This window comes from Hippocampus comes, unplaced genomic scaffold (genome assembly GCF_001891065.2).
Source record: "Hippocampus comes isolate QL1 unplaced genomic scaffold, H_comes_QL1_v1.1 scaffold9, whole genome shotgun sequence".
Lineage (NCBI taxonomy): Eukaryota > Metazoa > Chordata > Actinopteri > Syngnathiformes > Syngnathidae > Hippocampus > Hippocampus comes.
In genome coordinates this window covers 2,304,002-2,317,308 of record NW_017805275.1, presented here as the reverse complement: position 1 = coordinate 2,317,308, position 13,307 = coordinate 2,304,002, and the positions used below count along the sequence as shown (strand labels likewise).

General features: G+C 41.2%; 1 protein-coding gene across 1 annotated transcript in view; it reads left to right on the top strand.

The window, feature by feature from the left end:
• Window positions 1-13,307, top strand: part of ccdc88b (coiled-coil domain containing 88B) — a 72,116-nt gene that overhangs the window by 50,303 nt on the left and 8,506 nt on the right. The window contains exons 22-25 of the mRNA XM_019869932.1: window positions 1,257-1,443; window positions 6,128-6,273; window positions 11,837-11,944; window positions 12,604-12,749. Coding sequence (XP_019725491.1) covers window positions 1,257-1,443; window positions 6,128-6,273; window positions 11,837-11,944; window positions 12,604-12,749 — 587 coding nt within the window. The remainder of the gene's footprint in view (window positions 1-1,256; window positions 1,444-6,127; window positions 6,274-11,836; window positions 11,945-12,603; window positions 12,750-13,307) is intronic.

Genomic DNA, 13,307 nt, shown 5'->3' with positions numbered 1-13,307 from the left:
CTTCACTGCTTTCTCGATTCTCATCTTGATCGTGAGCGCTGTCTTCACCGCTTAAATCGCCGACACTTTTACCGGGGACAGGGGTCCACGGCCGGGCTTCGTCTGTGTCGCTGGCCCCCTCGTCACTGTCGACCGGGGTCGGATTCCGTGCGTCTGGTAGCGAGCGTAGCGAGGCCACTCCCCCGCAAGCGAGCATTTGCTCTGGAGCAAATTGAAGCTACGTTCACACGTGCACATTTGTTTCGGCGTAACGTCGCAAACGAGCATTTGCTCTGGAGCAAATTTTTAAACCACCTCCCTGAGGTGGATCAAATTTGGTCCGGTATAAGCTCTTTAGTGGAGCTACGCCGGAGCAAATGTGCACATGTGAATGCTCGACTGGATTTATTTCGGAGCTGCGTCGGACCAAACATTGCCATGTGAACGGGGCTATTGCAGCAACACATGTAAACACAATACAAAAATACGACTAAAATGGGTCCCATACAGTAACTGTGAAAGTCTTCTTCATTTGTGTCTGCATGACAGCATTACACTGCCCCCTGTGGCCAATTTGATAAAGCAGAAGGAGCAAGACATAAAGTAATCATCATGAATAAACTGTTTTAATTCTTTGCATTCAATTTAATTGTTGAGTATGTTTTTCTAACATTATGGAGTGATATTAAAAGTAAATGTAATGTATCCTAAGGCACCACTTTATTTATTCACGAAAGGCGTCAAAATGTTGATTAAACTGTAACTTAGTGTCCATATTAAAAGGCATGAGAACCGTATTTATAGTTTGTAATAACAATTACATAGCTTCCACAGATGCATGCATTCCATACTTTGAAGGCATATTTTGAGGGTCAAAAAATATTCCATCCATGTTTATTTCGGAATTTGCAAACCTTCCAACTGTGAACGTTAGATATTATTTCATAGTAGAGACAAACAAAGATAATAGCTTTCTACAATAAGCACACTGATTTTTACAGGCAATAAATTAAAACTAGAGTGTGATATCAAATCATTTTTGAAGTGATATCAGATGTATTCTAATACAGTAATTTTTAATTCATAGTTTTATACCTCTGTGTATGACTCATTGTCTTGGGTAATAATATAATAATGGGTTGAATTTAGAGAGCTTCCAAAGCACTCTGCAGGACATGAGCAATGAGTAAAGCCCCTGTGTGTGTGTGTGTGTGTGTGTGTGTGTGTGTGTGTGTGTGTGTGTGTGTGTGTGTGTGTGTGTGTGTGTGTGTGTTCAGGCTCCAGGCCCAGCATAAAGAATTGGTCGCGTCCCAAGCAGAGCTGCTGGCTCAGGGCTCCTTGTTGAGGGGGGAGCTGAGTGCCTCCCTACTGGAGAGGACTCGCCTGGAGGGGGAGCTCAACACCGTGAGGGAAGCCAACCAAAGTTTGGACCTCAGCAACACCCGCCTCACCAGCCAATTTCAGGTATCAACCCAAAAACATGTGTGCATCCTCTCACTGGCCTCTACAATAGTGGTACAGAGATAACTGGAAAAACAGCCCTCCACCAGAGCTGAACAACACTAAAAAAAAAAAAAGACTGATGTTCCACTCCAGTACAAAATGGACGCCTTTGGCAAAACGGCTGAATTTTTGCACAGTAGCTTCATCTGTTGGATTTGGTCAGTCACTACTTGGCCCCAATTCATTAATTTTCTATCCATAGATTTCCACCCAGCGGTCACCTGTGGGAAGTTATCACATTTCAGTCAGTTGGTGTGAAAATGATTTATTTACCGGTAGTACAAATAATGTATGTTTTATCATTTACTGTATATATGACAGGCTTGTCAAACTAATTTTCGCTTCAGGCCCATCATAAGATTGGTTTCCCTCATTTGGCTGTTTAGACTGTTGAAATTATTTGAATGTATAATCACCCTTATCTCATTGTTACATACAATGTACACTGTTGAACGTGCATTTGATTGTTGTGACTATACAGTACAATGGTGCCTTGAGATAGCAAAATGTAAAAACAAAAATAGCACTCTAAAATATACTATATAATAACATGCAGTAATGTAATTTGATACATACAGTAATATGAGTCATTCTTCGCAGAAGATAAAGAATATATATATGGATGCAAGTATTGTTATATTATTTGTCTACATGTGCTGCGCCACTATTTGCACTCTAATATACATTGCTTCAAGGTTGATAACACCATGACACTGATGCTATTCGTTAGCCCATCTATAGCATTTTGCATTGTTTGTTAACATGAAGCTAGAAAGACTTATCTAAAGCAAGGCTTTGTGACTGTTTTGAATACACAATGTACTTTGTTTTATGTTTAGTCTGACCGTAAACTTAAACTGGAAGTGGCAATAAACAGTGAGGAGCCTCTTTTTTTAAGAGATGTTTACTATCTGCCAAACTGCTGCTTGTTATGGAGTAAGCTGAGTTCCTGGCCACCATTTCGCGCTGTTACGTCAAAGTTTTGCTCCCAAAACAAAGCAAAACATAAATAAAAAAATCCAGCTGAGGAAATCCCGCTTTGTGAACCACTACACGACCAATAGCAATGTATTGTCACAGCAAAAAATAATTTGACCAATCCTCTCTAGAGTTTTGAAGTTTCACTGAAAATGGGTTATCGGTTTTTACATAATCCCCCACTAACAAACCAACTGACTAATGATGCTCAGCTTTCCGCTGCAAAACACAACCACCATAATAAACATATATATCCAAGAGACTTGTAACTTTGCTATCCAGTGAATTATTCATGCACGAAACACTAATTGTACCCTCTATGGGGAGTGCCTTTACACAAGCCAGAAAATAATTAAAAGGCATCTTTTTCTTGAGCTGTTCAGTAGCAGCCGACGCTGCAATACATAACATGTCTGCTTGTAAATAAGAAAGATGTTGTGGGACCGACGTCGATTTATATTGACCACTGGGGTAAATTAAACTTCACAACTGTAGGGGGAGCCCTGGAGCAAAACACCCACTTATCCCTCATTGCTACTTCACCGCTCAATTCCAGTCTTAACTAAAACAACCATTTAATGTGTGAGCTCCAGTATTTGCTCCCCATAAAGCTCACAGAACCCACAAGTGTAGTAAAGGAGGAGCACACCTTCAAACCTGCAGCCGCACTCGGGTGTTTAATATTGCAGTTGCCGACTGATCATTTGCATGCAAAGAAGGATTTAATGCTTCACGGTGGAGACACTTGGAAACGTTACACTCTTGGAATAATAAAGTTAATTTATTTGAAGCATTATTGGGCAATTAAACCGAACATATTAGAAATTTATGGCAGGTTTTAGAGGCTGTTTTACATCGCCGTGGTCAGGGTGGAATCGTTAGCATCTCATCAGAGCAGACTTTGCTCACACCTGATGGAAGCTGACGTCAATTTTGACACATGAGGAAAAGTGATTTGCCGAGCTAACTTCAAATCAGCTTTAATCTTCTGCGTAAGGCCGTCAAACTATGGCTAACGGTTGAAAATGCTCATCGCGCACTCACGTCTGAAGTTGCTTGTGGGATTATAGACAAATTGACTTTCCAAAAGGAGCCAAGTGGGAGCTGTTTTGATAGGCTGCCTCAACCTGATCCTCTAATGAAGAACATTTGGTGGGCGAATAGACAAGAAACAGCCAAAAATATGCCAGGATCAGGCATGTTCCTCTGAATTATTCAATCTGACCAATGAGGCACACTTGGCTTGTCAAATTCGACAAATTAGCTTTGGTATTAATCAATACAAGTTGCCTCCCAGTGCCAGGTAGCAAGCAGCTTGTCATTATCTATATCCACTGAATTATTCCTTTCAGCTCTCTTTTCCTTCTTTTCTTCGTTTCCATAATGCATGACAGAAAAGCCAATAAATAGTGGCAGAATGCGAATGGAGCGCTGCTTTTAACGCAATGTTTGGAACATGTCAAGACTTGCAATCAACTTGCTGCAACGCTGCTGCTAACTTCCTGTGAGACAAGTGTGAACGCGGAAATCATCAGCGCCACAAGACAATAAGATTGCTTCAAGCAAGGGTAGCTTATTTCATCTAAAAAAAAATCATCAAAAAATGGCAAAAGCACAGTTGCAGAAAATGACTGACCTTATATTTTCTATTTCTAGGTTATTGTGTGTACATATACATGGCTGGACCAAAATTTGTTCACATAGTGGCTGGTGTTCAGCCACATTTCGTAGTCATTTTTGTTTAACTCATTCATTATCATCCATCCATCCATCCATTCATCCATTAAACTTTACTGTACTTTCTGAGTCAAGGGTATGTTTACACAACAATAACCTAGAAATAAAAAAATGTTAGGCCACTCGATTTCTGCAACAACGATATCCATTCATCCATGATCTGAACCGCTTTGTATGCTCACGAGCGTCGCCGGCATGCTAGAGCCGATGTTGTCCTACATCTGAATTTTATGAGAAAATTTAAATCTTGGCGATATTTAAAAAAAGTTAAACTATACAATATATCACTCTTGTTTTCATTAAAAATGAAAAGGTAATGTAACGTTTTCGTTTTAATAACTTGAAAAATTACATAAGAATTGTCAATTGTCAGTTTTAATTCATAACTGTCAAGAAAATACTGCAAGACGTCACACATTTAATATTATTTATTTATTTGTTACAAAAAGGGGAATGGGATAATATATTGGCTACTTTTGTTCCGAAAAAATGAAAACAGTTCAATGACGCAAGCTTTCACGCATTTTTCCAATTTAAAAATTAAAACGCACATATTGAGTGTCGCAAGGACCTTTTTTCTCGTCACCCATAAAACAAAGCAATTTTTTTTCTTCATACATGTAACTGCTTTGTATATGTTGATTTCTAGCATATTGGTTTTTTTTTTTTTTTTGCATGTTTCACAAACACAATACTAAGTACTCCTCCCCTTCCTTCCATGTTCTCAGTGGAAAAAATTTGTATATTCCTAATATATAACAACACATATTATTCTATGTCCACAATGTATTACAGCATTCGTTACTCACTGAAGGGTAGATCTAGGTTGCTGTATATTTCTGTTAGAGGAATCTATGGGCGAAATTGTATCATGTTTAAAGTTTCATTTGATCTGTGCATGTTGAAGTGTCTGGGTGCGTAATTCGCACCCCCAAATTCCTGTTCAGAAGGTGCCGGCCATTTGGGCAGAGGGCTGTTGCAGCCCACACCACAATTAACACATCAAGGCGGGTGGGCGATCAGAGGAGAGAGGGCCAGATCCGGTCACAAAGGGGGAACGAGTAATTTGGGAACAGCGGTTGAACAACAAAAGACGATTTGAGGACACCCGTCGCGCCCAGGCGACATTTGTCGTCCGCAAAGTCTGCGATATGTTGATACAGTGTAGACCAGACCGAAAGGCGCCAAAGTGCCGGTGGTTCAAAGCTCACACCCAGGTAACCAATCACTACCAAGGAGCCGGACCAGGGGTGCGGTATGCAAATATCGGGGGCAGTGTTTATCTTGTATTTTGCATATGTCACAATAAAGGTTCGAACTCGAGGAGGGGGGGCTCTGAGCGTGATCACGGAGCAACGGAACAACTAAACCGTCGTTCGCTCTCAGAGATCCGCTTCCGTCGATATTGAAGACAATTTTCCTGTGTGCCGAGTCGTTTCTCTAACTTTGTCCGAGAAAATCTCTGACAATTTCTTAATTATTTTTGGGACACTTTTGTGTTCGTCCCGCATCGAATAAATCCAATTTAAAAGCTTTCTGTCCAATACATGTCCCCAACAATGACACACACTTTATTCCAGTTAGTGTGACTGACTGGCTGAATGCAAACAGCAACACTTTCCTATCCAAGTCCGAGCTCAGTTTTACAGATGTCAGATCTGCAGTGTATGTTGTGGAATAGATGTCTACTGTAGCACATGGGGGTGTTAGTCATTGAAAAAAAAAAAGCCACCAGTCGGCAGGGAAATCATATTCATGGGGTTAATTGCAGCAGAGAGCCCTATTTGAGGAAATATGATCTACATTTTTTTGAAGGCTCACTGTGTTCTGGTCTTCCTCCTTTTGTGTGTGTGTGTGTGTGTGTGTGTGTGTGTGTGTGTGTGTGTGTGTGTGTGTGTGTGTGTGTGTGTGTGTGTGCCTGTGTGTGCAGCTACTAACCCAGCTCAAGGGGAACATGGAGGAGGAGAACCACAATTTAGCTGAACAGAACCGCAGTCTAATGATGGAGAACCGGGCCTTACTGGAACAGAGCCTGGAGCGCCGTGACCAGCACTATACGCAGCAGAAAGAATATCAGTAAGTGAACTCACGCACACACACACACACACACACACACACACACACACACACACACATTCATAGAGCTGACAGGAGAGGATCAAGTGGTTTGAAGAGTAAATCAGGTCTTGTTACTTGGGCTGCAGGGCTTTCTTAACAGGATTGATAGAATTAAAGCTACAAGCAGGAGCAAATAGTACATGATGTGTGTGAGGAGATAAGTGTGTTATGTGTGTGCGTGTGTGTTTATATGTGGCATCGAAGTCACGTGTGCAGGTCCGCGTGTGTGAGGAAACCGTTTCACAGCCCCCAGCAGTGGTGTTTTTAAATGTTAAATAAACTGGTTGCAGATTATCCAGAACTAATAGCAATCATGCAGGGCTGCTTCACCCTTTAAGACTAATGAGTCACATTGCTCTCAAATGAAACATTATTGCCCTCCCAATTTTTTCCAGCAATAGCTATTTTTTATTCAGACTGATTTTTTTTTTTTTTGCAAAGAAATACTATCGAAAAGACAACGTTCTGCAGCACACAATTTCAAACTACAATAAGAAACACATTGATAAAATGTCGCCAGGACTGTCAATCAAAGCTATTTATTGTTTTGTTTTTTTGTATTGAGAAAACCCATTTGACACAGCACTAGACGAATGGATAGATGAAGTGACAAACGGTCGTGTTTACTTCAAAAGAGAATCTCGTGCAGCCGTGACATCTGCTATTAGAAAAGCAATTTAATAGCAATCATCCACAGAAATATATTCAATATTGAACTGCAGAGATGACAAATTAAATAAGAAAAAGGGCAAAAGCAGTTCCATCACCAAAGCGAAATTGTGTGATGATTTGTTTTCTTGTGAAATCACACTTCCCTCTGAACCTACTGGAGCAGCAATGCCACGTCCTTTATTTGTGCTGCATGTTGAAAACATGAGGGTTTACCTTAAAAAAGATGACAGATCAGGCGTTTATACACATATCAAGATCTGATTGACAACTTACAAGGTTTATTATGGATAGAGATGTCAGTTTTGCCTTGAGTTACAATACAAACCCCCTTTACGAATTTTTCGCTTTACAAGCGTTGTATTGCGGCGATGAAGTCAAATCAACTCACTTTGCAACCAGCAGCAGCTTGGCAGGACCCAGGTAACCAATCACTACCGAGGGGCCGGACCAGGGGTGCGGTATGCAAATATCGGGGGCAGTGTTATTCTTGTATTTTGCATATGTCACAATAAAGGTTCGAACTCGAGGAGGGGGGGCTCTGAGCGTGATCACGGAGCAACTAAACCGTCGTTCGCTCTCAGAGATCCGCTTCCGTCGATATTGAAGACAATTTTCCTGTGTGCCGAGTCGTTTCTCTAACTTTGTCCGAGAAAATCTCTGACAATTTCTTAATTATTTTTGGGACACTTTTGTGTTCGTCCCGCATCGAATAAATCCAATTTAAAAGCTTTCTGTCCAATACATGTCCCCAACAATGACACACACTTTATTCCAGTTAGTGTGACTGACTGGCTGAATGCAAACAGCAACACTTTCCTATCCAAGTCCGAGCTCAGTTTTACAGATGTCAGATCTGCAGTGTATGTTGTGGAATAGATGTCTACTGTAGCACATGGGGGTGTTAGTCATTGAAAAAAAAAAAAGCCACCAGTCGGCAGGGAAATCATATTCATGGGGTTAATTGCAGCAGAGAGCCCTATTTGAGGAAATATGATCTACATTTTTTTGAAGGCTCACTGTGTTCTGGTCTTCCTCCTTTTGTGTGTGTGTGTGTGTGTGTGTGTGTGTGTGTGTGTGTGTGTGTGTGTGTGTGTGTGTGTGCCTGTGTGTGCAGCTACTAACCCAGCTCAAGGGGAACATGGAGGAGGAGAACCACAATTTAGCTGAACAGAACCGCAGTCTAATGATGGAGAACCGGGCCTTACTGGAACAGAGCCTGGAGCGCCGTGACCAGCACTATACGCAGCAGAAAGAATATCAGTAAGTGAACTCACGCACACACACACACACACACACACACACACACACACACACACACACACACACACACACACACACACACACATTCATAGAGCTGACAGGAGAGGATCAAGTGGTTTGAAGAGTAAATCAGGTCTTGTTACTTGGGCTGCAGGGCTTTCTTAACAGGATTGATAGAATTAAAGCTACAAGCAGGAGCAAATAGTACATGATGTGTGTGAGGAGATAAGTGTGTTATGTGTGTGCGTGTGTGTTTATATGTGGCATCGAAGTCACGTGTGCAGGTCCGCGTGTGTGAGGAAACCGTTTCACAGCCCCCAGCAGTGGTGTTTTTAAATGTTCAATAAACTGGTTGCAGATTATCCAGAACTAATAGCAATCATGCAGGGCTGCTTCACCCTTTAAGACTAATGAGTCACATTGCTCTCAAATGAAACATTATTGCCCTCCCAATTTTTTCCAGCAATAGCTATTTTTTATTCAGACTGATTTTTTTTTTTTTGCAAAGAAATACTATCGAAAAGACAACGTTCTGCAGCACACAATTTCAAACTACAATAAGAAACACATTGATAAAATGTCGCCAGGACTGTCAATCAAAGCTATTTATTGTTTTGTTTTTTTGTATTGAGAAAACCCATTTGACACAGCACTAGACGAATGGATAGATGAAGTGACAAACGGTCGTGTTTACTTCAAAAGAGAATCTCGTGCAGCCGTGACATCTGCTATTAGAAAAGCAATTTAATAGCAATCATCCACAGAAATATATTCAATATTGAACTGCAGAGATGACAAATTAAATAAGAAAAAGGGCAAAAGCAGTTCCATCACCAAAGCGAAATTGTGTGATGATTTGTTTTCTTGTGAAATCACACTTCCCTCTGAACCTACTGGAGCAGCAATGCCACGTCCTTTATTTGTGCTGCATGTTGAAAACATGAGGGTTTACCTTAAAAAAGATGACAGATCAGGCGTTTATACACATATCAAGATCTGATTGACAACTTACAAGGTTTATTATGGATAGAGATGTCAGTTTTGCCTTGAGTTACAATACAAACCCCCTTTACGAATTTTTCGCTTTACAAGCGTTGTATTGCGGCGATGAAGTCAAATCAACTCACTTTGCAACCAGCAGCAGCTTGGCAGGTATTGAACAATGATATGAACAGCTAATGGCAACATGTAATGGGAAAGCCTTACATGGGCTGACAAATAGCATCTACTGTATAAGGCAGGGCCGGTCCGGAGATCGAGTGGTTAGCGCATCGGCCTCACAGTGCAAAGGTGCAGGGTTCGATTCCGGCTACGGCCTTCCTGTGTGGAAGTTGCAAGTTCTCCCCAAGCCTGCATGGGTTTTCTTTGGTTGCTCCGGTTTCCTCCCACATTCCAAAAACAGGCATGGCTGGCTAGCGGAACACTCTAAATCAGTGGTGTCAAACATACAGCCCGCGGGCCGGATCCGGCCCGCAAAGGAGTTTAATCCGGCCCGCGAGGTGATTATGTAATGCAGGGATGTCAAACATACGGCACGCAAGGAGGTTCAATCAGGGCTATCAATAGCACTCTCACATTTACACATTTAATAGCACTCTCCTTAGTTTGTAAGGTGTAGGCAGGGATTACATTTAGATTTTATATGCACGTGTAAATGGTTTAAAACTTCCTTTCTTTGTAAATCTCGTTTAATTTTAAAGTGCATTACTATATTTTTCAATACCAATTACTTGTTAAAGTTTGTACAATCAGTGGGATCAGTTGCAATGCATATATGTGAATGATAAAAGTAAATTGCACATTTGTCGAAGGAAATGTAAGGTGCTTCATGAAATGTTTTGTAAAAGATATGTTCATTAAATTTCAACATTTTCCTAATGTTCTTGTGCTTCTTTATACCAAAACAAAGGAAAGACATGTTGTTTTGGTTATTTATAGCAAAGTATGGTATCATTTCAATGGTCCGGCCCACTTCACACCTACCGAGGCCGTATGTGGCCCACCATGTGAAATGAGTTTGACACCCCTGCTCTAAATTGTCCCTAGGCGTGATTGTGAGCGTGAACGGTTGTTCGTCTCTGTGTGCCCTGCCATCGGCTGGCAACCGGTTCAGGATGTCCCCCACTTACTGCCTGAAGACAGCTGGGATAGGTTCCATCCAGCATGCCCCGCGACCCTTGTGAGGATAAAGCAGTTCAGGATGGATGGATGGATGGCTGTATTAGGCAGCATTAATGCATTTAAATCAACAGCTATTTAAACACAAACGGTGCAACAACACATGATGAAGACAGTATAAACAATAGATGTACATCCATATATTTGCTATCCTCTGCGAAAAATGACTACTTTTACTGCATTTTACTGAGTCACTTATCATAGCTGTGACTGCAATGTACTGCTTGTGGTGGCCAAGTTGCATAGACCAGAAGTAGTCACAAGCAATTATTGATGATGCACAAGCTGTTTAAATACACATTTGGAATATATGTGTATTATATCATATATTTATTTCATGTGTTTTTTTTTTTTTTTTTAATCAGAGATGCAAGTAAACTTTAGATAATTTTTGGTACTGATGCCAAATTTGCCCTGTTTTCCATCTAGCACATTACGTTTTCATAATAATAATCATAATAACAATAATAATAATAAAAAAAAAATAATAATTTTGGTAATTATGAATGTAGGGTTGGATTCAGTAACAGGTGGAATTTTCTTCTGAAACACATGGCAAAATCAATATAGCGCAAGCTTTTATAGGTCAAACTTAAAAACCAAAAATCAAAATACTATATCTCAAAAACCCGATGTGCAAGGAAAAACATTTTTTTTAAAATTAGCGTCAAAAATATGTTTAGGCACACATAGTCATCCCTGATTACAATTTGCTATTTACCGGTACACATTACAAAAACAGTTTTGGGGGGGGGGGGAAGCTGGAATGAATTACTGGCTTTCTATTCAGTCTGATGTAGAAATGCAAAGGAAGCAGGGCGCCAAATTTTCACTCTATTGAGTGGTGCTTTGGGGACAAAATAGCACCACTCTGTCAGTCGGAAAAAGTTATTTTTTTCGATAAAATAGAGTAGCACTTCATCCTCTGGGGAAAAATAAGAGTCTATAAATGTGAACTCCCACTTAAGTTCCAAGCGCCCGACATCCCTCAGAACAGAGCCGCACCGCTAGCACACGAATAAACGGGTCTCGATACTAAACTTTACGTTTTCCAGCGCTGAACTCCGCTGACCTCTCTCAACATGGCCGAACTTCCTCGCCCACAGCCGAGGGTCGACAAATAACGGCCAGCCCAGAGTGTCAGCGACTTTTTGCTTCACTATTTTTTATCCTGAGCCGTTTATCATCCAAGGCAGGTCTGCAGTTGCAGGCTATTTTTCAGCCTTTTTCTCTTCTGCTCTCTGTGTGCCTGAAACCTTGATCAGCAGCAGCGAGCTGACATTTATTGTGTTCTCCTGGCTTAAAAACAGCACAGAGAAAATAATTTGATTGATGTTATTGACAGAAACGTAATAAATGTAATGTCAATAAATGTATGAAATGTTGCGGTGATCTTTGTGTTCTCCTTCAGGGAGAAGCTGAGTGAGCTCCGTCGGGAGAAGCAGAAGTTGGTGGAGAAGATTATGGACCAATACAGAGTTCTGGAGCCCAACGTGCAACCTTCACAGTGGAAGGCCAAGTACTGCTCAATAATACAGTACAGTCAAACACAATTTTTTCGGTGACACCATGCTAGCATCTGCTTGGTTGAAATAAATGATATTGAGTGAGATACTACAGTACATGAAATCGATATTTGATTAAATGTCTTGTCATAACACTTTTCCCCTTTAACATCAATGGCACCCTTCTATTGGTCTCACAAACAATAAGCCGATGAAAAGCAATTTATGGTGTGAATCCTTTAGTGGCTCATGAAGCTGAAGTCTCACATGAGTTGTTGATGTCTCCTTAACGGAACACATAATTGCTGCTGTTGGCTTGGTATTAATTTGGATTCCCTTCAAATTGGACAACTTTTGGGGCGATCGACTTTTAAAGTGCCACTAACTACAACCATTCACCAGTAATACTATTGAAAAAGAGTGTGTGTGTGTGTGTGTGTGTGTGTGTGTGTGTGTGTGTGTGTGTGTGTGTGTGTGTGTGTGCGCGCGCGCGCGCGCGTGTGTGTGCGTGCGTGCGTGTGTGTATTTATACTATGTAGTATGTGTGTGTGTTTACAGGTATACTACAGAGTAAGGAGCATTTTATTTATGCCCTGAACACATCCTCATAGTGCCCACTGAATTGTGTGAATTCTCATATTAGGCCTTCACTGTGCATTCTGTGTCCTCGAAGGAAATCTAACTGGATTGCAGACCAAATGAAGAAGCTCATCAAACCCCGCGGAGGAGGGCGAGAGGGACGCAGCCTCTTCACGGCCGCTGGCAGCGTGGAGAACCTGGCTGACAGAGCCCAATTCACATCAGACACACCTCAGCGTGGTGAGGACCGCACACCACAGCGCTCTGTCTGGCTTTTGCAAGGATATTCTAACACGCTCGACCCCATCAAGTGATGCCACAGGCATGCATAGACATCACCTCATGACTAGCAAGTGAGCTTGGCACCCTAACCCTTTCTCCTTAAATCTTCTCCTCCTTTTTGCTGTGAATGCTGCAAGCATTCACAGAACTGCACATAATTCTCTTTATGCACTCTGACTGAACAATGCAAAGCCACTATTCTGATGGAAAGGACTAATTCACACCTGATTTCCTCAGCTTAGTATTTGCACTGTAAATGCTTGACAGTTCATCTGTTCTCATTCATTTTGTCTTGAGTATTATAAGGCTACTTTTTTTATGAAAGACGACGAGAGGAGCGGCTTCATCAAGTAGGCTGTGTTCACTCCCACAACATCGCCCCTTTAAAAAATATATCAAAAGAATGAAAACTTCACCCATGCGCACAGTAGTAGTAGTTAATTTACCAACTATATATAACGTATTTAGCAGTAGTATAGAAATAATAGGGCAAAGTAATAGGATGGAGCTACGAAG